We start from the raw sequence: 24,484 nt of genomic DNA, 5'->3' as shown, positions 1-24,484 counted from the left end.
TGTTTTATCCTCTTAATTTCGGTGGTGATGGTCTTTGGAAGATGACATGTTTTAATTTCTTTTCATTTTTACCATATTTACTAAATTACCACTTTAACCTTTTAATTTAACTAAAATTTCCTATTTAACAAGCCATGACCGTCCACTTATTTTAGTTATGGTCTAATTACCACATAAAGACCTTAATGCATGATTTCATAACCATTTAATATAATTAAAATTATGGCTATTAACTTTTGTAGCTTTTACAATTTAATCATTTTTACTTAATTAACTATTTAAACATTAAAATTTTCTAACCAAAATTTAATACAACATTATGATAGACTCGTAAATATTAAATAAATAAAATTTACTAACTCGTTGGTCAAAATTATGGTCTTGAAACCACTATTTCCCACACCACTAAAAAATAAGTTATTATAGAGTACAAAACTACAAGATTAACCAATAAATGACTAATAGTGGTAGGTTGATTTTGATATGGTTCGCTGGTCTTCAAATGAGGGACTTAAATCACTTAAATTTCTAGGTGGCTCAATTTTATCTCTCGATCTCAATTTTACCAACTTAGACAAATTAATCAGGTTTACCTCTCGATCTCTCCAGTTAATCTGGGACTAATGAATTGGTGCACAACAAAATTACCTCTCAGTATCAATTTTCTAGATATTCCCTTAAGAGCATTAATTCCTAATTTTTTAGGCCTATTCGAGTTAGTCCAATTTATTATGATTAAGTCTCTTGTCCAGAAAATCAATTACCTACATCTCCATCAACCAACATTCTTTAAGCTTTAGCTACTCATGTTGAAAATAACACTAATGGACATGAAACTGAAAAGCAAAGAAACCATTAAGGTAAAGCTTAAGAAAATATAAAAGTTTAGATTTTTTTCAAAAAAAACTTAAAGAACGTGAAACTAAAGGCATTCAACAAGAAAATCTAAAGCAATAAACATAAAAGGAAAAAAAGTTTAGCCAATTTAAAGTAAAAGAAACTGAAATATATTAAACTAAAACTAGAAATGTCTTACAACCAAGGTACAGGGACTGAAAGTGTAAATAAACTTAAGCTATCGTGATAACTAACTTAATTAACATTAAATGTCACACCCCAAGTCTGGCAAATCCAAGGGTAAGGCGTGTAGTAGAGAAATAATCTGTTTGACGAAGTGTAATCCATCTAATTTCTTCTTTTGACGAATATGTGTGGACATATAGTAACCGCCATGTAAATAAGTGAAGATTCTATTTCAAATTATTCTTCTATTTAATTAGAAAGATTTTGTTAATAAAAAAGGTAATTGTGGTTTGAGTTATCACCAAATGTATAGTATGCCCTCTTTGTCTTAGTATTATGCAGGTTGGGTTGTAAAGTGACCTAGTTAAGAACCACCTGGATTGACTGGTCCAATATCCATTATGTAGGATTGTCGTTTATGTTTCTCTTGGAATATGTAAGCCATTAAGAAAGAAAAATTCTGAATTACGTGACACTTATTGAGTTTCAATAAGTAGGGTTGGGTTATATATATACATGTGAAAAGGGTTTTAAGAAAGGCTCTTCTTTCTTTAAGATATTACTCTTTGATTCTTTCTTCTCAAATCTAATTGAATCTCTTCTCCATTATGCTAGAACCTAAAGTTCTTGGTTAAAATCAGTGGCCATTCCATCTCCGAGTAAGTATCACCATTCTGCTTGTTAAGTTTTGAAAGAGTAAGTCTATATGAGGTATAAGAATAGTAAGTTGTTAGTACAAGGCTTTGCATGGGGGTTATAAATGGTTCAGCTGTTTAGTAATTTGTATAAATAAGGGTTGTAATAGTGGATTTATGTTCTTTAAGCAGCTGTTGCTACCAGTTGGAGAAGGATTTCTAAGTTTGGAGCTTTGAGCTGTAGTAAGTGAGTATCAGGTAAGTCTCTATCTCGATTCTACATATTTATGATAATACTAGAAAGAACATATGTTTTCTCTCTACTTATTGATTAATTTGTACCTATTTAGTTATCTTTAGCACATATTTTAGCATTTTCAGTTAAGTCAATTGCATTTTATAACCCAATGGATCTTAGCCTATTTATCATTAATTTTGTCATGTTTTGGTACCAATGTCGCTGCATGAGTATTTTTAGATTGTGCCCAGAATTGTCACCGCACCTGACAGCTGTACGGATAAGAACAAAAATGTATGAACTGTCACGTCTGGTATAACCAACTTGTAAGCATGAGTCTGAAAAAAAGACACCTGTGCTATTTGGGGATAAATATTAATATTGACGTGAAAAAAGGAGGGGGTATCATCTTCTTCAACCTATCTTTTGAATTTTTTCGACTATGGTGGCTTAAGTCTCCTACGGGTGAACTGACGTGAAAGAGATGCAGACCAGCTCCTAACAAAGAGCCCTGAGTGCAACACAAAAAGGAGTTGAGAGATCAAGTTGAGATTTTTTAGGAATAATACTTTCCACTTGTTTATTTTATATTTCTTTTCTAAACGATAGTGATTACTTTCTATTTCATGTTTGTAAGGAAGTATACATTATTTCTGGGTTAAATGTTATTTTATTCAATCTTGCTTCTACTGTTTAATCTTTGGGTTTGAATTTTTTAGCATGGAAGTGTTATTGCAGTCACTGACACTGGAAAGTGCAACGACAGTTCAAGCTAACAAGCATGACAACAAAAGTTGCTTAAGGATTACAGGAATTTAATCCATTTATTCTTAATAGTGTTCCATTACCGGCATCGGAAGGTGTGGCTAATGTGCATGTTTAAGTCTTAGACTAAATATAGAAGTTAAGTTTGGTAAGATATTCATTGCAATTTAATGCATCGACAATCACTTACCCTTTTATACCTTATGAGCACTTAGTATTCTGTTGAATATTCATGTTGGGGATCCCAGTTTATCATTATCATATTTTATCTTATTGTTTTCAAGTTATTGCTTTGACAACTACTCTCAAAATTTATCTTGTTGCCATCTATTTATTACACTAAAATTGATAGACAAAAGACAACCATCCTCGTGGGATCAATATCCGACAGACTCATATCTTTCTACTATACTTGTATCGACAATGTACGCTTGCACATTATTGGTGTACGTTAAACAACCGATTAAGTTTTGGCGCCGTTGCCGGGGATGACGTTTGTTTGATGTTTATTTTTTTATTTCATAATATTTAGTTGTTACTAAATTGTTTTCTTTTTGTCACTATTTTCACATCTTATTTTAGGTGTTGTATGATGCAAAGTAATTCGGAGTTTATTGCTAATTTTGATCCAGAAATTAAAAGAACCGTTCAGAGGAGACTTTGAGAACAAAGGAATATGGCTTTACCAAGAAATTATGAAGTCATACCCCCACTGCAGAACCAAAATGCTAATGACCCGCCATTGCCGCAAGACGCTCAAATACAAAACAGGACTATACAAGATTTAGTAGTACTCGTCTAGGATGACTTACAACTCGGAGTTGTTAGGCTAGAAATCCAAGCTGGAAATTTTGAAATCAAGCCAGTAATGTTTCAAATGCTGAATTCTAATAGGCAATATGCTGAACTGCCACATGAAGATGAATGAGAACATCTTAAATCATTTTTATTAATTTGTGCTTCTTTTAGTCAATAAGGCGTTCTTGATGACGCTTTGAAGATGCAATTATTTCTTTATTCCTTGCAGGGATGAGCTCGTACTTGGTTCATTGGGCTACCTGCCAGATCAATTACTTCTTGGAATGCACTAGTAACACAGTTTGTTTTGCGATTTAACCCGTCAATAATAAACGCTCGTCTTTGAAATAATATTACAGCTTATCATTAGTTGGACTATGAGAATCTTCATACCACATGAGAACATTATAAATCTTTGTGTCAACGTTGTCCCATGCAAGGCATTCAACAGGAAACACAAATTGAGATTTTTTGTAATGGGTTGAATTCACACACGATGAATCTTGTCGACGCATCAGTCAATGGTCCTTTGTTGGATTGTACTTATAATAATGCTATTGGAATTCATGAAAAAATTGCTCAGAATGATTATCAATATCCTATCTCTAGAGCTGCACAAGCAAAAGCTACTCCGAGAGTTATTGAATTGGACACAATATCTGCACTTAGTGCTCAAATTTCTTCTTTTGCAAATATGATAAAAAAATATGCAAGAGACTAGTGATGTTGCACCTATACAAGTCGCTCAACAAGTTGATGTTCCTGCTTTTTGTTGTGAGATTTATAATGACAACCACAGCTATGACGATTGTCCACAACATGCAAAGAATATCTTTTATGTTAGTAACATCTGTAACAATTCTTATGGTACCTCTTATAATAATTCAACACGCAATCAACAATCTTGAGGGAAATCAGAATGCTGGACAAAATGTTGTGACATTCTGATATGGGAATATATCTACGCAAGGCAATTATAATTCAAGACAAGGGAATTACAATCAACAAAAGCAGAACTACAATCAGCACACTCAGATGCATCTACAAGAAAGCTAGATGTATACACATCAGAATCAGAGCCAGATGCATCCACATCAGAATCAGACGTAGCCACAACACTCTTCAATGTCGAATTAACATGTTCAAGAACATCGACGACAACAGTACACACAAGCTTCTCCTTCTGACCCGTTAGTAGCTGTTGAAGCTTTTAATACGAGAACATATGACTCGCACAGAAGCTATTGTGCTAGGGAATTCATCTTTTATTCGGGCATTGGAGGCACAATTAGGACAACTTGCTTTGAATCTGAATACTCGACCATTGGGCATACTACCTAATGACACGAAAAATCTCAGTCCGAAAAGGAAATAACACTGTAAAGCTATCACTCTCAGGAGTGGTAAACAAACTAGCGAGCTGACTACAGACTCTACTATAACACTTCAAGATACTGGTGAAGTGATTCCTATTGATAAGGTTGAATCTGAAGAGCTTGTCGATGTACCAGACAAAGAAGTTCCACAAATTGTCACTTATATGCCTAATGTCCGACCCTCGAAATTGTCGATGCAATCAAAGGTGTCGGTGCAATTAGATGTATCTCCACCTTTACCTTTTCTATAAAGATTCAGGGAGAATGAGCAGGATAAGTAGTACCAATAGTTCCTGAACACACTGAAGCAACTTCATGTCAATATTCCTTTAGTAGACGCTCTTGTGCAAATTCTGAATTATGAGAAATTTATGAAGGAGCTCTTGTCCAAGAAGAAGAAGATCAGTAATATGGAAACTATTACACTCACAGAGGGCTGTAGTGCTATTTTGACAAATAAGTTCCCCCTAAAAATGAAAAGTCTTAGGAGCTTTACTATCCCATGTTTAATTAGCAACCATTGTTTGGGCAAGGCTTTATGCGACTTGGGAGCTAGCATCAACCTAATGCCATTATCTACTTTCAGAAAGTTGGGAATTTGTCAAATGAAACCTACTGCAGTGACATTGCAACTAGCTGATCGATTATTGGCTCAACCTGAAGGGCAAATCAAAGATATATTAGTTCGTGTGGATAAATTTTTTTCCAATTAATTTTATCATACTTGACTGTGAGGAAGACAAGGAGGTTCCTATAATCTTGGGCCGACCATTTTTAGCCACTGGACGAACTCTTATTGATGTTTACAAAGGTGAACTGACCATGCGACTTAATGATGAACACGTTACCTTCAGTGTTTTCGAATCTATTTAATGCAATGACAAAGAAGAATGTCATACTGTCTATGTGCTAGATGATTTAATCGAGGAAGAATTCAATGACCAAAGCATAATACCTTCTGAGGAGTTTGCAATGACATATGATGATGAATTCTTAGATGATTGTGACAGTATAGTTGAAGTTAATAATATTGAACTCAATCATGGATGGCAAGTTGAATCTTTAGACTTAGCCAACAGAACAGCTCATATTTTCAAGCCATCTATTAACGAAGCTCTTACTCTAGAATCGAAATCATTACCTACTCATATTCAATACGTCTTTCTTGGTGATAACAATACTCTTCAAGTTATTGTCTCTACAATACTGGATGTAACTTAAGGAGAGAAATTGGTCAATATTCTTAAGCAACATAAACGAGTTATTACTTGGAGTATTACCGATATTCGAGGCATTAATCCATCTTTTTGCATGCACAAGATCAAGTTGGAATATGAAGGCAAGTAATCAATTGAGCAACAAAGAATATTAAACGAGAAGATGAAGGAAGTTGTTAAGAAAGAAATTTTAAAATGGCTTGATGTTAGAATTTTTTACCCTATTACTGATAGTAATTGGGTAAGTCCAGTGCAATGCGTTCCCCAGAAAAGTGGCATCATTGTGGTTAGCACCGACAAAGGTGAATTAATTCCTACATGCATTCTTACGGGATGGCGAGTCTGTATGGGTTATCGCAAACTTAATCTGCTAAAAGGAAGGACCATTTCCCACTTCCTTTCATTGACCAAATGTTGGACAGGCTTGCTAGAAAAGCCTATTACTGCTTCTTAGATGGCTATTCTGGGTACAATCAAATTGCTATTGCACTGGAGGATAAAGAGAAAACAACTTTCACCTGTTCTTTTGTTACTTTTACTTTTTGTCGTATGTCTTTCAGTCTTTGCAACACACCAGCTACATTTTCAATGTGCATGATGGCAATATTCTCGGATATGATTGTATATTATTTAGAGATTTTTATGGATGATTTCTCAGTCCATGGGAATGATTTTGATCATTGCATTGACAATCCGGATAAAGTATTGCAGCGATGTGAAGACACACAACTTGTTCTAAATTGGGAAAAATGTCATTTCATGCAACTGAAGGCATTGTGTTAGGCTATCACATCTCTAATCAAGGCATTGAAGTAGACAAAGCTAAAGTGGAAATCATTGAGAAATTACCTCCACCGACAAATGTGAAAGGTATTCGCAGTTTTCTTGGGCATGCGGGGTTTTACCAAAGATTTATTAGAGATTTCTTGAAAATTACAAAGCCCTTATGCTCATTATTAGAATAGAATCAAAAATTCCTCTTTGACGATGCGTGTCTGTATGCATTCACTCAATTAAAGACGTAGTTAGTAAATGCACCCATTGTCATTGCACCAGATTGGTCTCAACCTTTTGAAGTTATGTGCGATGCAAGCGACTTCGCTGTGCATGCTGTTCTAGGACAACGCAAGGGAAAAATATTTCACGGCATCTATTATGCTAGTAAAACTCTTATAGAGACTCAAATCAATTATACCACTACAGAGAAATAATTGTTGGCTGTAGTATTTGCTTTCAACAAGTTTCGTTCTTATCTTGTCAGTACAAAGGTTACCATATTTATTGACCACTCGACATTGAGATATCTTTTCGCAAAGAAAGATGCAAAACCAAGACTGATACGCTGGATCTTATTGTTGTAAGAATTTGACATCGAGATAAAATACCGTAAAGGTTCAAAGAATCAGGTTGCAAACCATTTGTCTCAATTGGAAGTTGGTAGTGAAAATGGAAATGTACTTCAAATTGTCAACACATTCCCAGGTGAGAAGTTATTTGTTGTATATACAACCCCTTGGTATGTGGATTTGGTTAATTATCTAGTGTGTGGAAAACTCCCATTGGGTGTCACTTGCCATAAAAAAGAAAGATTTCTTCATGAAGTAGTGAAGTATCATTAGAACGAGCAGTATTTATTCAAGGTATGCAATGACAACATTATTCGGTGTTGTGTTCCAGAAGAGAAGATGCTTTCAATCTTGAAGCACTATCATGACGCTCTTTATAGAGGTCATTTCGATGGCATGCGAACTGCTACTAATGTTCTCTAATCAGGATTCTACTGGCCTTCATTATTCAAAGACACCCACAATTTTGTGAATCAATGCGATAAATGTCAAGGCACTGGCTCTATATCCTGATGCAATGAAATGTTGCAGCAGCCAATTATGGAGGTTGAATTGTTCGATGTTTGGGGTATGGATTTTATGGGACCATTTCCAAGTTTATTTGGAAATGTTTATATATTAGTAGCTATTGAATACGTCTCGAAGTGGGTTAAAGCTGTTGCAGTCCCAAAGGATGATGCAAAGACAGTGCTTAAATTTTTTCACAAGCATATACTCACCCGCTTTGGCACACCAAAGGCATTGATTAGTGATTAGGGTACACACTTTCATTGCAACCAAGTGGCAGCCGCATTGAAGAGATATGAAGTTAATCGTAGAATGGCTACTACTTATCATCCACAAACTAATGGACAAGCTGAAGTATCGAATCAACAAATTAAAATCATTATTGGGAAGGTTGTGAACCCTTCGAGAAAAGATTGGTCTTCCAGACTGGATGACGCTTTATGGGCATTGTAGACAAGATATAAAACTCTATTAGGGATGTCGCCGTATCAATTGGTTTTTGGGAAAGCATGTTACTTGCCAGTTGAACTGGAGTACAAAGCATTGTGGGCAATTAAGCAAGTGAACATGGACTACGAAGCTGCTGGAAAGAAAAGGCTATTGGATATCACTGAACTAGAGGAGATTAGGTGAAATGCCTATGAAAACGCTACAATTTACAAGGAAAAGACCAAACGATGGCATGACAGAATTATTTTGTAGCAACAATTTATTGCGGGTCAACAAGTTTTATTATTCAATTCTAGACTGAAACTGCACCAGGGTAAATTGCGCTCTCGTTGGTCTGGACCTATTAAAGTTGTCGAAGTATTTCCTCATGGTGCGGTCACAATTAGAGGTGTACATAATGGACACTAGTTCAAAGTGAATGGCCAGTGATTGAAACATTACCTTGAAAATATTGATCAAAAGCAGGCAGAGACCATTAAATTGGTTGAAAATTTTTAATTTTTATGGAATTTATTATTATGTAATTTTAGTTTATTTTTGTTTCTATTCAAGTTTGTTTTACTTTTTATTTGCAGAATAATTAGGTACCATTGTCGACGCACTTGGGCTTTATTGTCAACGCAGTCCGTACTATTGTACTATCACTTATAACTCATCAAGAATAAGAGCATATCAGAAATTTCAGATCCCACCGTTTGATCAAAAGTCACCTAGCTGTCTGATCTGTCTGAGCAGGCGCAATTCTCATTGGACATATTTATTCTCACCAGCTTTATTTCCCTTCACAAAAGTCACGCCTTTCCATCTTCTTCTTTCACTCGCTATAAATCCCCTCTTCACTGTGCTGACTGTAACACATAGAAAGCAACCATTTTTATTCACTTTTTATTCCCCAAGCTCGTACCTTACAACTTTAAACCATCTTCACTCCACAAAACAAACAAAATATGGCAAGAATGAGAGGAGCAGTCAAGAAAGCCACCAAGCCTATTGAAGAACACTCATCCTCTGCAACTGCAGTTCGTGAATCAGAATCTTCCATGCCAACGGAGAAAAATAAGTCGGTGATCTTTTTAACGAAAATGACCAAGGGTCGGTTTCAAGACAACATTTTGAAGCGAAACTTCCACTCAGAACAGGGTATTATCCTTTCGCAACAACAAGACTTAGGCAAGCAAGTCTACAAAACCATCTCTAAGCTGAAGTGGGAGACTTTCTGCACGCATCCTGGAAGCTATTCTCCTTTATTGGCATGTGAGTTTTACGCTAACCTTTATAACCATGAGTTAGAGTTTATCTTTGTTTGAGAAGGCTTAATCCCATGAGATGCTAAATAAATCAATGAGCTATACAACATTAAAGTGGATGTAGGGGAACATTTCGAGTTTATTGAGGATATCACATACGACAAAAGGGACATGTTGGTGAAGGATTTATGTGTCGAAGGAGCATTGTAGATGGGTTCACACCAAAAGAATTATGCGATGCACCGCTACTTCCTGACATTGCAAAGTAAAATCTAGTTTCATTTTGTCAACTGCAGGCTACTGCCCTCTACTCACAGCACCATAATCAACCTCGATAGAATGTGCCTAATACATTCAATTGTTAAGGGCAGAAAGATTAATGTCGGGGCAATACTCCACCAAGAAATTGCTGACTGCGCCGCAAGATAAACTAGAATTTTGGTTTTTCCCATCATTGATGATGTTATTGTGCTAGCAGAAAGGGATCATGCCCCGTGATGATGATGAGATCTTGGAGAATAAGGGGCCGATAAATGAAGCCTCTATTGAAAGAATGACTTGTGGCAAAGATACACTAACAATGAAGGAGGCGGAGACCAGCAAGGTAAGGAAGGGCAAAACCAAGGTAGAAAGTAAGTGGACAAACCTGACTGCAAAAATATCATTGTTGCGCAAAATGCAAGATATCGAGAAGTTGGCCAATTTCATCAGCAATAAGTAGATCAGACTTGTCACTACAATAGAGGACATGGACATATCACAAAATTTGTTCTACGCTTATACCAAGGCCTATAACAACTCTATTGTAGCTGTATTTCCAGTGTTCCAATCGATTATCTGAGATTATAAACCCTCATCCGAGGAACATGAATTGGGGGACCAAGACAGATTAGTGGAATCCTCTCCTATTGTGCACGTCTTTGATGATGAGAAAAAATAGGACTCAAGGGACATTGAGGAGTGCATACGAAAGACTGATAGCCTGGTCGAGGGTGACTTCATTAATAGTTAAGAGGCACCTGCTATTGAGGAAGAAGTTGATGTGGGAGAGGAGGAAGTCCATGTTGCATTTGTGAACGAGAAGGTCGATGAAAAAAATACTAAAAAAAACTGCTGAGAAAGAATCTGCTGAGAACATTGTCACTACATCCGATTTTATGGGTGTAACTACTGATAATCTGAAGCGAGATGGAGCTAGATTGGCGGAAGCTGCAGAGGTAACAAGTGATAAGCACCATAACTCATTAGCGATAGTGGTCTATACCGGACCAATCAATGTGACCCCTCCTACAAAAGAAGCAGCCGATGATGCTAGGGCAGCACCAGAATCTGAGAAGTGATCCGAGAACTGCGTGAAGCCCAAAGAAAAGCAAAGAAAGTGCTCCAAAGAGGAGAAAAAGAGGAGGAAGAAGAAACATCGTGTAGCCACATTGATGGCCGAGGAAAATTGAGTTGGTTTATTTTAAGTTTTAGTTGTATAGTTTATTTTAAGTTTTAGTTGTAGTATTCATGCATTTCATGTAGTTGTAATTTTCATTTTGTTAGTGCACATTATCGTTGTATTTTTATTGTCATTACATTTTAATGTTAGTGCATTGGGGACAATGCAAACTTTAAGTTTGGGGGTATGCATATGGGTTTTGGAAATACACCCACATTTCAAAAATTTTTTGAGTTTAATAAAACATGCAAGGTTTATTTGTGGTTAATGCAAATGTGTTTAAAAATTTTTGTTACATTCGATGCTTAATTCTTGAATCATGTGAACTATCAATAAATGAGTTGGATAAATTTGAGTGAATGTTATATCTTCAATTCTTTGATAAATGATTTAGGTTGCATTAGTAATGGATGACTAGTAGCATTCCTTGAATCTTGAATGAATCTTCCTTTTATAGTTGCTTATATGTATATATAGTTATGAATAAGAGACACTGCAAAGTGGGTGTATTGTGAAATGTTAAATATGGAACACTCTAATGCACGCATTAAGAAATGAATTTGGCTAAGGGCTATCACTGCATGAGTCTGTAACAGTGCAATTACGTACTCCCTAGGGGTTTGTTGCACTCCATCATTACTTCTCAAGAACAAGGGTATATTAATGCAATGATATCCTTTATTCACATAAAAAAAGACATATATTGTACAATAAATATTGTATTGGTAGATAGAATTTAGGATTTAAAGCATGATGCTGGTTTTGATGAATTTGCAATCTTATTTATTCATACTTATGTATTGTCGATGCAATATTCTGTCATCTGAATGTGACTCATTCATTGGGATTTTTGTGTATTGTCGATGCAATATTCTGTCGATGCAATATTCAAGTTGCTAGAATGATCATTTGCCTTAGTGAATTCTTGTGTAACCTTGCTAGTTTCTGTTTCACTTGAAGACAAGTAAAAACTTAAGTTGTTGGGTTGTGATAATATTAGAAAGAACATATGTTTTCTCCCTACTTATTGATTAATTTGTACACATTTAGTTATCTTTAGCACATATTTTAGCATTTTCAGTTCAGTCAATTGTATTTTATAACTCAGTGGATCTTAGCTTATTTATCCTTAATTTTGTCATGTTTTGGTACCAATGTCGCTGCATGAGCATTTTTAGATTGTGCCCAAAATTTTTGTCGCACCTGACAATTGTCCAGATAAGAAAAAAATTTTGTGAGCTGTCCAGTCTGGTATAACCAACTTGTACGTACAGAAACAACATGATTCTGAAAAAAAGACACCTGTGCTATTTGGGGATAAATATTAATATTGACGTGAAAAAAGAATGAGGGGGTATCATCTTCTTCAACCTATCTTTTGAAGCTTTTCGGCTATGGCAGCTTAAGTATCCTACGGGTAAACTGATGTGAAAGAGATGCAGATCAGCTCCTACGAGGAGCCCAGAGTGCGACATAAGAGGGAGTTGAGAGATCAAGTCGAGATTTTCCAGGAATAGTACTCTCCACTTGTTTCTTTTATATTTCTTTTTAAACGATGGTGATTACTTTCTATTTCATGTTTGTACGAAAGTATACATGATTTTTGGGTTAAATGTTATTTTATTCAATCTTACTTCTACTGTTTAATCTTTAGGTTTGAATTTTTTAGCATGGAAGTGTTATTGCGGTCACTGGCACTGGAAAGTGCAGCGACAATTCAAGTAACAAGCATGACAACAAAAGTTGCTTGAGGATTAGAGGAATTTAATCCACTTGTTCTGAATAGTGTTCCATTACCATCATCGGAAGGTGTGGCTAATGTGCATGTTTAAGTCTTAGATTAAATATAAAAGTTAAGTTTGGTAAGATATTCATTGCAATTTAATGCATCGACAATCACCTACCCTTTTATACCTAATGAGCACTTAGTATTCTGTTGAATATTCACGTTGGGGATCCCAATTTATCATTATCATATTTTATCTTATTGTTTTCAAGTTATTGCTTCGACAAATACTCTCACAATTTATCTCGTTGTCATCTATTTATTGCACTGACATTAATAGACAAAAGACAACCATCCTCATGGGATCGATATCCGACAGACTCATATCTGTCTACTATACTTGCGTGTATGCTTACATATTATTACTGTGACATTAAACAGCCAGTCAGTGTACTGTACAAATAAAAGTATATATAAATGATGATGATATGTCTATTAATTGGTAAGTGTAAGAAGCATAGTAAAAAAATGATATATGCGAGGTTCTATTTGAATAGAATATTGGTAATAAGCATGCAGGTAACGTCTGATACGAAAAGTATAAATCAGTCAGGAAAGCGAACAAATTTGAGAAAGTGAATACAAAATCAAAATTTTCAATCATGGTAGCCCAACTTGATTAAAACTCTGTTTCACTTTCGCATCCATAAAAGCATTTATTAAATTGTTCTTTGAACTCGACATTGGCAAAACGACTAACAAGATGTTGTTTAGCATTATTTGAAATGTGTCACATGTATAATCTATGAGAAGATTTTAGGAGGACATCTCTACTGCTTTCATAATCGCTTGATCTTGATCAGTAAAAATACTTTTCGGTTGCCCATGGCCCATGGCTTCTAAAAATGTTTCAAATAACCAACTAAATGACTCAGTGGTTTCATCTGATAAAAAAACACAACCAAACAAAACAGTATTCCAGTGATTGTCAATTCCGACAAATGGAGCACAAACCAAATTATACTTATTGGTTCTATATGTGATATCAAACACAAGAACATCTCAAAACAATCGTAATCCAATTTTGATCTCCCATCTCTCCAAAAAAATTAGCTATTCGATTATCCTGGTCCACTTGCATTTAATAGAAAAACATAAGGTCTTCAGCTTGCTTATATTTGAAAAAATTGATAATGCTATGTGCATCCCCTGTTTCAATCATTTTCTTTCTTTCAATTCGCAAGAAATTATGACAATCTCATTTGGCAAATGTAATATTTTCAAACTCAATCTCCTTCCTGAGAAACGAATATGAACTTGTTTGTTTGATTCCTGCAGCAACCATTGAACGAATAACATCTTCATGTCCTTCTAAAATTTTTCTTCTTGATCTCAAATTAATTATTTCTTTTGAAGTTGCTAAGTGGTGATTATGATAATCATTAAAGTAAGAAACAACCCAAACACATTTTTCTATTGTAAAACGAATTTTAGCTTGACAACCTGTCCTTGTCTGTAGACGATTAAATTTTTTCACTTTGCCAACATCTTTGTGTTAATGATACCCAGATTTTGAGCATAAATATTAACGTTGCCTTATAAGTTCAGTCATACTTCGTCTCTTATTTCCTCTTCGAATACTAAACCCCTTACTTAAAGCAAACTAATTATAAAAATTATAAGCCTCTTTTTCGGAATGCACTTTCAGTCCCACTTTTATTTCTTCAACGGGATTATATTTTTTTCTCGACAATATGAACTATTTCGTCTTAATTTGTCTCCATAAATGAAAATTACAAATTTAAAAAATTTGAGAAGAAATTTTAATATCTAATAAAAATCATGATAATACAAGAAATCATTAAAAATTTAAAAATCAATTAAAATCTAATAAAAACACAGCTCGAAAATCATATAGTTTTTTTTCTAGCACGCTAAGTCATTATTATTAAAAATCACAATTCTTTCAAAGATTCTAAATACAACTATATTTCAAACAAATGAAAATCAAGTAAAATACTTGACATCCCAAACAAAGTTCCACACCAAACTAAAATATATATATCTCTATAACATGTACCTGATCACTAATAAAAAATCTCCATAATTTGCAGTGGTGTAATGCATATTTAATTTAATCATGTCTAATATAAAAAAACTTCAATCAATAACAACAACAAACAAATTTGAATAATTGTATCTTCTTCTCAATTTTCATGATTCAATCATTATCATCATTATTATCGATTTGTGAAAATAGAAACAATTAAAATTAAAACTTACCTTAAACAAAAACAGTAGACATCACAAAACAATTGAATTACCTGGGGTTTGAAGGCAGCTGCGTGGCTAAGTTCCTTGGCAAGCTTTCTTTTCAGCCTTTGAAAGAAAATTCTCTTTTTGGTCCTTCTTCTCATACGTATGCCGCATCTACCTCATCTTTAATTCAGATGGTTTTAAGCCCACTTCGAATTGGGTGCAGCCAACAATTGAATAGAACCAATTGCAACAACCACCAATTGCCCAAAAAACAAAAAAATAATAGCAGTAGGGAACAATTGCAAAGACCTGAAGAGCCAACAATTGAATAGAACTGATTAAATACTAAAGTTACATATTTTATGTAATTAATTTGGTATATTTATGAGAATGCACCACTAATTTTGCCATATTTATTGAATTTTATGCAGGAATGTAATTTGGGGCTAAATAGAAGAAAAAGGAAACAATTGGACTGAATTGAAGAAAGAAGCGAAAAAGGAGGGCCAAAGAAGAATTTTTCCAAGATTAATTAGCTGAAATTTTTGAGTTAGTGGGAGAATATTTTGGGATTTATTTTATTTTGGGATATTTTTTCCTTAATTTCCTATGACTAGTTGGCTCCTAATTTAGTAAATCAACTAGTATAAATAGAGCTTGTATTGTTCATCATTTCATCAATCGAAAAATATTTAGCTTTTATCTCTCAATTCTCTCCTTCCTACATAGCCTTTGTTGTTTCTTTAGTTTCCTTTCCTTCAAATTTTAATTTCCAGTAGTTAATCACTATTTGCAATTCCTTTTTCAATTTTTTTTTCCAAATAGTCAACCACCCCACTTTAATATATTCCAACTCTCATACTCAATCACATCACTCACCTTTTTCACCCATTTACCTTAATTACTTTATCAAATACCAACATGTCCCAAACCTTAGCCAACTAAACCCGTTTTCAGCTTTAGGCCGAAATTAGCCTCGTCAAAACCCGTGAGTTACGAACCCTAGCCATTTAACTCCTAAAATTCCAGTACTTATTACTTCTCCGGATTAAGAGTATGATTTTGTCAACTCATAAAGTCAGATCAACACTAAGTCAAAAAAGACGTCGTTTGATTTAGTGTGGTTAGACGTACAGTTGGAATTCCGAAAGGAACGTTTCTAATCGGTTTTCTGTGAACACATTGGCGTGCCAAGTGGAGACAACTGTTTGGTTCCGTCAAGGGAGGTAGTAACCGGATTTAAATGCCCCACGCGGTTGAGGGCACTGGTTCGAGCTAGGCTATTCTAGAACGCAAAGCTGCCGGAGTTCTAAATCACGAACGTTTCGTGGTTGTTCGATCGGTAAGGGTTAGTTATTGGACGTTCCATAACTAATTTACACAAGGAAGAGTTGGTGTCCGAGGCGTCCTTGGTAGCTATAACTAGCTTATTGGAAAAGAGGAGTTCATCCAATTTCGAGGATCGGTTCAAAGACGAGGAAAATTCGTGTCTAAAGCTGAGCTCATTCTAATTAATTTTTCTTAATATTTATTTCACGGTTTTTATTATTCTATTTTCAACTTTTACTTTTGACGTTATTTTTCTGTTAATTTCAGGTTTTCAAATTTTTATCCCCCCGAACGTCTTGGGCACGACAGCTGCCCCGACATAAATCTGGTCAAGCGAGCAACAATTTACAGTAAACCAGTCTTTGAGGGATCGACCCTACTCCCTATACTGCATAATTTGCAAATTAAGGCGTAGGTTTATATTGGTGGATTCGACACCCATCAAGAACCAATTGTATTAGCCACCAAATGCCGAAAAAACAAAAAAAATAATGGCAGCAGGGAATAGTTGCAGAGATGTGAAGAGCCAACAATTGAATAGCAAAGCAGTTGCCGGAAAAAAAAAATAGCAACAGGGGGTTGCAGAGACGTGAAGAGAGAATTTTAATTAGGGTTGAGTAATTTTTATTTGGGATTTTAGGGATTTATTATTAAAGAAATTCATTAAATGAGGTATGAATGACATGTAAAAATCAACTGACATGTCATTAAATTATTAGGAAAAGATATAGATGACGTGGTGTCACTGTTTCATACAATCCTTTCCTTTGATTGAAGAGTGCAAGATGCTCTTTTGACTTATGATTGCTAGTTTATTAAAGCATACCTTTTAGGTAGGAGTGAGCAAAACTTGATTCAATTTGAAAATTTTGAAAAAAAAATCAAATTTCGAGTTAATCGAATCGAGTTATTTGATTTTTTAGAGTAAACTCAAATAAGAAATTTGAATTTCAAGTTGAATTTTACAATTCAAATAATTCGAATAACAAATTGGTCTAAATACCCTTTTGGTCCCTTTCAATTTTAAAATGAGCAAATTAGTCTCTCTCAACAAAATCACAAAAAATTCAAAATAATTTTCAAAAATTCAAAAAAATTTTAAAATTCAGAATATTTATAAAAATTCCAAAATTTTTATTTTTTAAAATTTATAAAAAATTTTAAATAATATATAAAAAAGTTAAAATTTTAAAATTTTCTAAAAATAATTTATTCAACTTTATCAATACTAAAGTATCTTTTTTTTCTTATTTTGCTTTGAAAATGTTTTCAAACATATATGGTTTCAATTTTTACTTTATGTGCTATAACGTGAAATTAGTTATACTGTAATAAGATTTTAATTTGACATGTTTAATTTCTTAATTTAACTCGAACAATTTCACTCGATTCGATTCAACTTAAATTTTATTTCACTTGACTCGATTTGAAAAAAATTCAAATCGAATTGAAATGATAAAATAGGATTCACCAATTCAATTAACTCAAAATTTTTCCACTTGATTGGATCAAACGTTGACGCCTACTTCTAGGAAGGGAACAAATGCGCGAAGCATTAACTTGGTTAAGGAGCAATTTTCAAACTACCTCTCCTTCCGATGTTCTTAATTTCTAGAATTTGCTTTGTATTTGTGGTACTCCTAGTTATGTAAACCTTTTGCTGTGTAAGGGTACGCCTTGAACAATATTTTAATTTTGCGTTTTATGAAATCCAGTTCCTTTTCCACCTAATATATATTAATATAGATGATATTTTTATTAATATAATAGAAATATCATATCGATTCAAAATTGTACATACATGAGAAATATAATTATATTGATAAATTTAACAATTAAATTGTTAAAATATTTATCATACAAAAATTTAAAATGTGTAAAACTCCATTAATTTTATATTGATGTAAACGAATAACTTCTCTTAACCTTTTAAATAAAGATAAATTATGCTCCAAGTCTCTTTCATACATTTAAAATTTAATCTCTCTAGTTTTATTTTTATAAATCTAGTCATTTTATTTTTGAATTTAAAATCTAGATCTAATTACTAATATTGTTAAAATTCTTATGTTATTTTCACTGGTGACATTTTCAAAAAGAAATACTCAATTAGTTAGTAGACATATAAGGAAAAAATATGTAAAGTAATAAATTTTAATGATATTACCAATTAAACTTGTTTTCTTAAATTCAAAAATTAAAGAGACTAAATTACTTAAAATAAAAAATTAAATTTCAAATGTACAAAAGTTAACTTGAAGCCCATTTTACCCTTGAAAGACATAATAGCAAATTTAACTTCTAATATTTACTTCTTTTCTAACTTTGCTGCTATTTTCTTCTTTTTATCACTTTAGCCCTCCAACATTTAAATTTTAGTCACTTCTTTTGTAACATTGTTCCTATTTTCTTTTATTTCTTTTTTTTTTCACTTTAACTCTCAATACTTAAATTTTAGTCAAACTTCTTTTTTTACAGCAAAGTTAACTAGACCACTAATATGGCAACCTACTTGGAGTTCATGTTTACTTAATAAAAATACATAAAATTATTAAAATATTAAAAAGATGAAAAAAAAGGTTCATAATAACATTATCCAGAAATTAAGTACAGGTGGCCAGCAATCTTATTAAAATTTTAAGAGTCCAATCAAAATTTTCCATTGGAAAAACAACAAATTGATTCAATTTTGAAGGTTTAGGACCAAAGGGATAGAAAAAAGAATAAGGCCCAAAGTGATAGAAAGGTAAACATTAGGGGTTAAATTTATCGACAAGAAGAAGGATGAAATCAAACATCAATAGTTCATTATAATAAAGAGATGAGCTAAAGCATCTGAAACCGAGATAGTCTCACTGTACAAATATGAAATGGAAGCAATTGCAAAATCTTCTCGTATGCCACACTCATCATATGGATCAAGAGGAAGTCTTTTTACTCTTTTTCTTGGCTGTTTTCGCAATCGCATCGCATATCTCTTTCTTCCGTTTGTTGTTATAGTTGTTGTTGCCACCTGTGCTCATTGCACTCCTACTCTGAAGCTCCAAAGCATCCTTCACAAAAAATTTTAACCTCCATAGGGTAGATTCACTCTGCACAAGCAATAAAGTAATTCCCCAAGTCTCAAACAATTCCATATCGAAACCTTGATTGATCAAATCAAAAGATATAATTATCGGGATTATCTGATTATACCTGAGCATCAATGTCAATCTCCACTTCTTCAGCCATTGCTTGAAATGCGGGATTACTTTGAGCAATAATCTCCAATGCTTTATTAAGATCCTCCATAGACAATCGGGCTATGGCTGTCCCAAGATTTCTTTTCTCTTCGGTTGACATTTTCCTAAAACATCATTTACAAAACTTGATATATTGTTCCCAAATCCGGTTTTTATATCTACACAAACATCTATAAGTGTATATATACAAGGCAACTCACAAAAGAACACTCATCAACCTTAACCTGGTTCATTCTTTTATTTCAGAAGCCAAACTTATAATGGCAATCCTAACCGCAAGTATTTGTGGACAATGCTAGTCAATCGTACATAACAATAAACAACAAATCTTACCATTCAAAAGGCTACGATAAAAAACATACAGATCATTTGACTCATCTGAATTATTGTCATTCTCACTTGTTTACAGAAAAATAACCAACATATGCATTCCGGATAGTCGAACATGTACCGAAAAAGACAGGGAAGTATAAACAAAGATAAATACTATCATATCATATAAATTTTTGCTAGACTCAAAAACAGATGAATACACATCACACTAGATAGCAAAATCTTTTGAGGTCTAAAACCAACCTGCACTTCTGGACGACAGTTTCTCTGAGATGTTCCAAATGTGTATCGACCTCATAAAGCTGAAAAGAATTTGATATTTTTTTAAATATTCAGGTGATTGAACTACAGTATGGCTAGGAAAACTGATGCCAGCAGTCCAGAAGATATTGACGAGATGTGTTTACAGTGCTAATTACATTTTGAAATATCTTTAAAAGCAAGTTGCTGAACTTTAAGATACCTCATTGCATAAATCACGGACCACTTTCGCGTGAGCAGCTTCTCGCACAAGCTGCATATCTAGCTGTGCTTCCGCCTCCTCCTCATCTCGTCTTCTCTCCTATGAGCACAAAATACAGGTTTTCCATTTAAAATGTCAGGAAAAATAGGAAATATTTACCGGATTTCTTGAGCAAAATATATGCTACTGAATCCAGGGAAGTTATTGAATACAAGCCAAGAAATCCAATCCCGAGATAGTCGTATTGGGATAAAGCCCAAATAAGCTTTACCTCTTCAGTGACTTTAGGAAGAAGAAGCTGCCATTTCTCCTCAAACTTTTCCAGCAAAGTTTTGGCCATTAGATGAACGTCACTTCCTTCATCATTATATTTCATTGCATTATTGAAAACCAATCTTACATCAGCACATATATCTCGAACATTCTTATATCCGGTACCATCCTTGGCCTCCATTTGGTTTTTTATTGTACTGAAGTCCATTGGCTTTTCAATAATCTATAGCACAGAAAATATTAAACAAATTGATCAATAAAAGGACACGAAGCAATTCAGAAAATCATCTAAAAAGATTCAGAAAAACACTAATGGCATCCCCGTATGTAACTTGGACTTGGATGTAAAATTCAAATATGGTTGTGTGTCCAATATGTTATGTTTAATTTTTTCCAAGCTCTTCCATGTATTTGAAAGATCTTTGGCAGGTCATAATCATATCTCCATACCCATATTTGAATATGTGTTGGACATAAGTACTTCAAACAAGATGAAGAGTCAGAGCAACAATGGTATCTGCAGCAATATTTCCAAGTGGACACTACAGCTTGACATGCCTATAAATGGGACACTAAAAGTCTGTAATACTTCTACCTCACAAGTTCAAAAAAGCATCATAATATACTAACTTAGAAGTGCCAATATGATGATCCAGTTTATACATCTTTATCACCTAAGCAGAGGTAAAGTCCATAATGAAATAATATTCTTATTTGTCATGATGATAGAATGGGCCCCATCTTTCAATATTGCTTGAAAAGAAGTTGATATGGTCAAGAAATGCAGGTGCAAGTGCCACATGCCTTTAAAAATGGCTCAAGTTATAACAGTCTTGTGTCAAAAAACATGTCAAATACCATTCAAATTCATAGATTATGCTCATCCCTAAGCTCAAACCAGAAAAGTAAGAAGTTAAAAGCATGTATTCTGGAAAAATGAAGGGAAAAAAAAAAAGCAATACAATTACCTCATAGTAATCATGTAAACCAAGACCTTTGACGTCTACAGGTTGCATAAACGGCCATGCCCACTTGTGCTGTGTAATCTGAAAGGGAAACCACACACACATCAAAAGCATTTACTTCCAACCTATCACATAATAGGGTTAACAAGCACATTTCCACATTTACAGTTTAGCTCCTTTTATATAATCTTGGCGGGGTGGATGTGGGCAGTGGCACAGAGCGATTGTTATTCAAATGGTAGAAGCATGACCAGCAGTCTTCAATATATATCACAACATATTCCTCTATGTTGCATGATATAACTCAGAATAACAGCAACAATTACATCAGCAAATAAAAATGTCATGAAATTGGAAAAAGATCATGTTTGAAATATCATATCACCCTTGTATGAAATGCTTAGTTAGTTTAATCGAACCAGATATGAAGATGGTAATGGAGTTTTCAAGAATCTTAAACCAAAAGTCTAAATTAATTATAAATGCTCGAAACAAACTTCAAATAACTGCTATAATTTCTAATTCACTCATTACCAATGTTTAGCTTGATTGAAGACCTCAAAGACTTAAAGCAGCCTGGCTACCAATGAAGTATATGCTAGGCAGAAGGCTTAAAAGCCAAGATCATTTTGATTAAGATAACATTTACGGCATAAGGTAACTGAAATCAAACAAGCACTTGCAGAGAATAAGTGGTTACCTGACGCACTATTGTGCCAAATTGGCGCATAAGCTCTTGCATTCTCTTTGCAGCAGCAGCTTCCCGTCGCGACGCATCTTGTTGCTGCTTTTTAATGCTTGGAACTTGTCTTCCCTTATCTCGTTCCTTTCCCATGGAGCTTCCTTTAGAACTGCTCTGTTGCTTTTTACTTGAATTCAAGTTGAATTGTTCCACTTCATTCACCTTTTGCTCAAGCTAAAAGAAGGAAAAAAAAATTAACCAATAGTTTAATTTAAATTAAAAAATCCAGAAACTGAGAATCCAGAAGCAGCATGCTTTTTCCTTTTTGGAACTAAAGCACTAAGATCAGCATTGTATTTACAAAATTTATGGAAATAATCAATAGAAGCTAATACGGAACCATATTATATGCAATATAAAAGTACATTCCCTACCCTATTCATTATATACTTCTATTTTGAAGGTTATACTCCTACATAACAGTAAAACAGATACAAACAAGTGCAATTATACAATTATTTTTAGTAGTCCGTCTTTTAACTGTAAACCATTAAATAAACTCAAGAGGAAAGAGATGTCATAAAGTCCTAATTTATCACTTACCTCGTCAACCTTTTGAAAGATTTCATCAACCCGGATTTTGAACTGCTCCGCTTCCGCACTATTATCTTTCGAAATTCCAGTTTCAGCAATTTCAAAATCAGGAATTGATGCCATTACCTGTTCCATCTAACCATAAAATGGAAGACGAAAAACTAATGAATGCCATGTAACTATTAGCTCATAAGCATATACCAGTAGAAACATATGCAATCATGGAAGTACAATGAGAATGCATATAGCAGCAATACCAAAAGGAAACAGGAAAATTTGAGGAAAAACTATACAGGACTTATATCACTATAGTTTTGAAGGACAAAAAATTCAAAATTCTTACAATTATCATAGGAAACACCATTTTCGAATTTGTATAGCCATTAGATAAAAAAGAAAACTTCCCCACAATTTTGCCAATCAAAATTCAAAATTCTCAACATCCCCATCATTCCTAAAATGAAGAAAAACAAGAACCCAAAATTCAAAAAAGCCTAATGCATATCCACCTATTCAAACTCATTCAGTCAAGTCTATAGGTCTTACATTTCAACTTCAATACCCCCACTAAAAAGAATTAGAAGAAAGATTGATGTTCTTTAAAACAGAAACACTAAACAAGTAAAAAGTAACCCCCCAAAAAGGGGGACATTTTAACCCCTTTTTTTTTCCCTTTTGGAGGGGTTCAACATAAAGATAAAAAACCGAAGGTTTTCAAGTAAACCCCATTATCAGATCAACCCCAAAAGAGCACAAAAACTAATCAAACTTCCAAAAAAAGAATGATTTGAAGACATGAAAGAGAAGAACAAGTGGAAACACATTCAAATACGTATAAAAGGTACGGATAAACATAAGAAAACGTAGAAACGTAGAGAGAAAAAGCTACCAGAGAAGAGGGGGGAGTTCAATTGAGGAAATGAAAAACCGCTTATAAAGGAAATGGGAAATGAAAAATGATTGAAGGGAGAGTTTCGCTTTCAAGTTTCAAAGGACTAGTCGGCCGTCGCGTTTCTACTGCTCTGGGTGCGATGCGTGCTCAGCTCTTATGGTTTTTTTGTCTCCACCAGAGGGAAACGATGTCGTTTTCCTTTGTGTTCTGTTACATCACAAATATTATGATCTTGTCGTACAATCAATTATTAATGTAAATGTGGTTAAATTGGTAAAACTTTGTCATAAGTCCCTGTACTATTCATAAATTTGAAATTTAGTCTTTATACTTTTGCTTTTAGTAACTTAGTTTCTATACTTTTCAGATTTTAAATAAAATTCAAGTTCAACTCTTAACACTATTAAAATTATATTATTAATTTTAGGTTCATTACAATGTCGTTTGTTTAGTTATATTACACAAGTGAGTTTTTTTTTATTTCAAAATGCCATTACAACAAATTTAACAATATTAAAATTTAACTTGAATTTTGAAATCTTAAAATAGATGGACTAAATTACTAAAAATAAAAATTACAAAGATTAAATTTTAAATTTGTAAAAAGTATAAGAAGGCATGACATATTTTAGCCTCATTAAATTATATATTTTAAGTCTAATCATTAAACTCTTAATTATAAG

The 24,484-nt window shown here is 33.7% G+C and overlaps 1 protein-coding gene across 2 annotated transcripts; it reads right to left on the bottom strand.

Annotated features, from left to right (window-relative positions):
- Positions 1 to 19,093: 19,093 nt before the first annotated feature.
- LOC105780529 (transcription factor GTE6) lies at positions 19,094 to 23,950 on the bottom strand. Of its 2 annotated transcripts, none has more exons than XM_012604915.2 (9): positions 23,799 to 23,950; positions 22,919 to 23,044; positions 22,334 to 22,549; positions 21,637 to 21,714; positions 20,667 to 20,891; positions 20,396 to 20,494; positions 20,176 to 20,234; positions 19,553 to 19,703; positions 19,094 to 19,449 (listed from the first exon to the last, which is right to left on the bottom strand). In XM_012604915.2, exons 2-9 carry the CDS (start codon positions 23,042 to 23,044, stop codon positions 19,276 to 19,278), a joined length of 1,128 nt encoding a protein of 375 aa, XP_012460369.1. In that variant the 5' UTR covers positions 23,799 to 23,950; the 3' UTR covers positions 19,094 to 19,275. The 2 variants fall into 2 exon arrangements, with proteins under 2 accessions (XP_012460369.1, XP_012460370.1); XM_012604916.2 differs by having other exon boundaries at positions 22,919 to 23,035; positions 23,799 to 23,941.
- Between the last annotated feature and the right edge of the window lie 534 nt (positions 23,951 to 24,484).

This window comes from Gossypium raimondii, chromosome 4 (genome assembly GCF_025698545.1).
Source record: "Gossypium raimondii isolate GPD5lz chromosome 4, ASM2569854v1, whole genome shotgun sequence".
Taxonomy (NCBI): Eukaryota; Viridiplantae; Streptophyta; class Magnoliopsida; order Malvales; family Malvaceae; genus Gossypium; species Gossypium raimondii.
The sequence above is the reverse complement of the archived record's forward strand: the minus strand, read 5'-3'. Positions and strand labels throughout refer to the sequence as shown.

Bases quoted from the DNA above. Each gene is read 5' to 3' on its own strand.
- LOC105780529 (XM_012604915.2), bottom strand. From the start codon at position 23,044: ATGGAACAGGTAATGGCATCAATTCCTGATTTTGAAATTGCTGAAACT. The intron at 20,495-20,666 runs GTAAAGCTTATT...TTGTGCTCATAG, and splicing joins TTCCTAAAGTCACTGAAGAG to GAGAGAAGACGAGATGAGGA. The intron at 19,704-20,175 runs GTTGGTTTTAGA...ATGATGTTTTAG, and splicing joins ACTGTCGTCCAGAAGTGCAG to GAAAATGTCAACCGAAGAGA.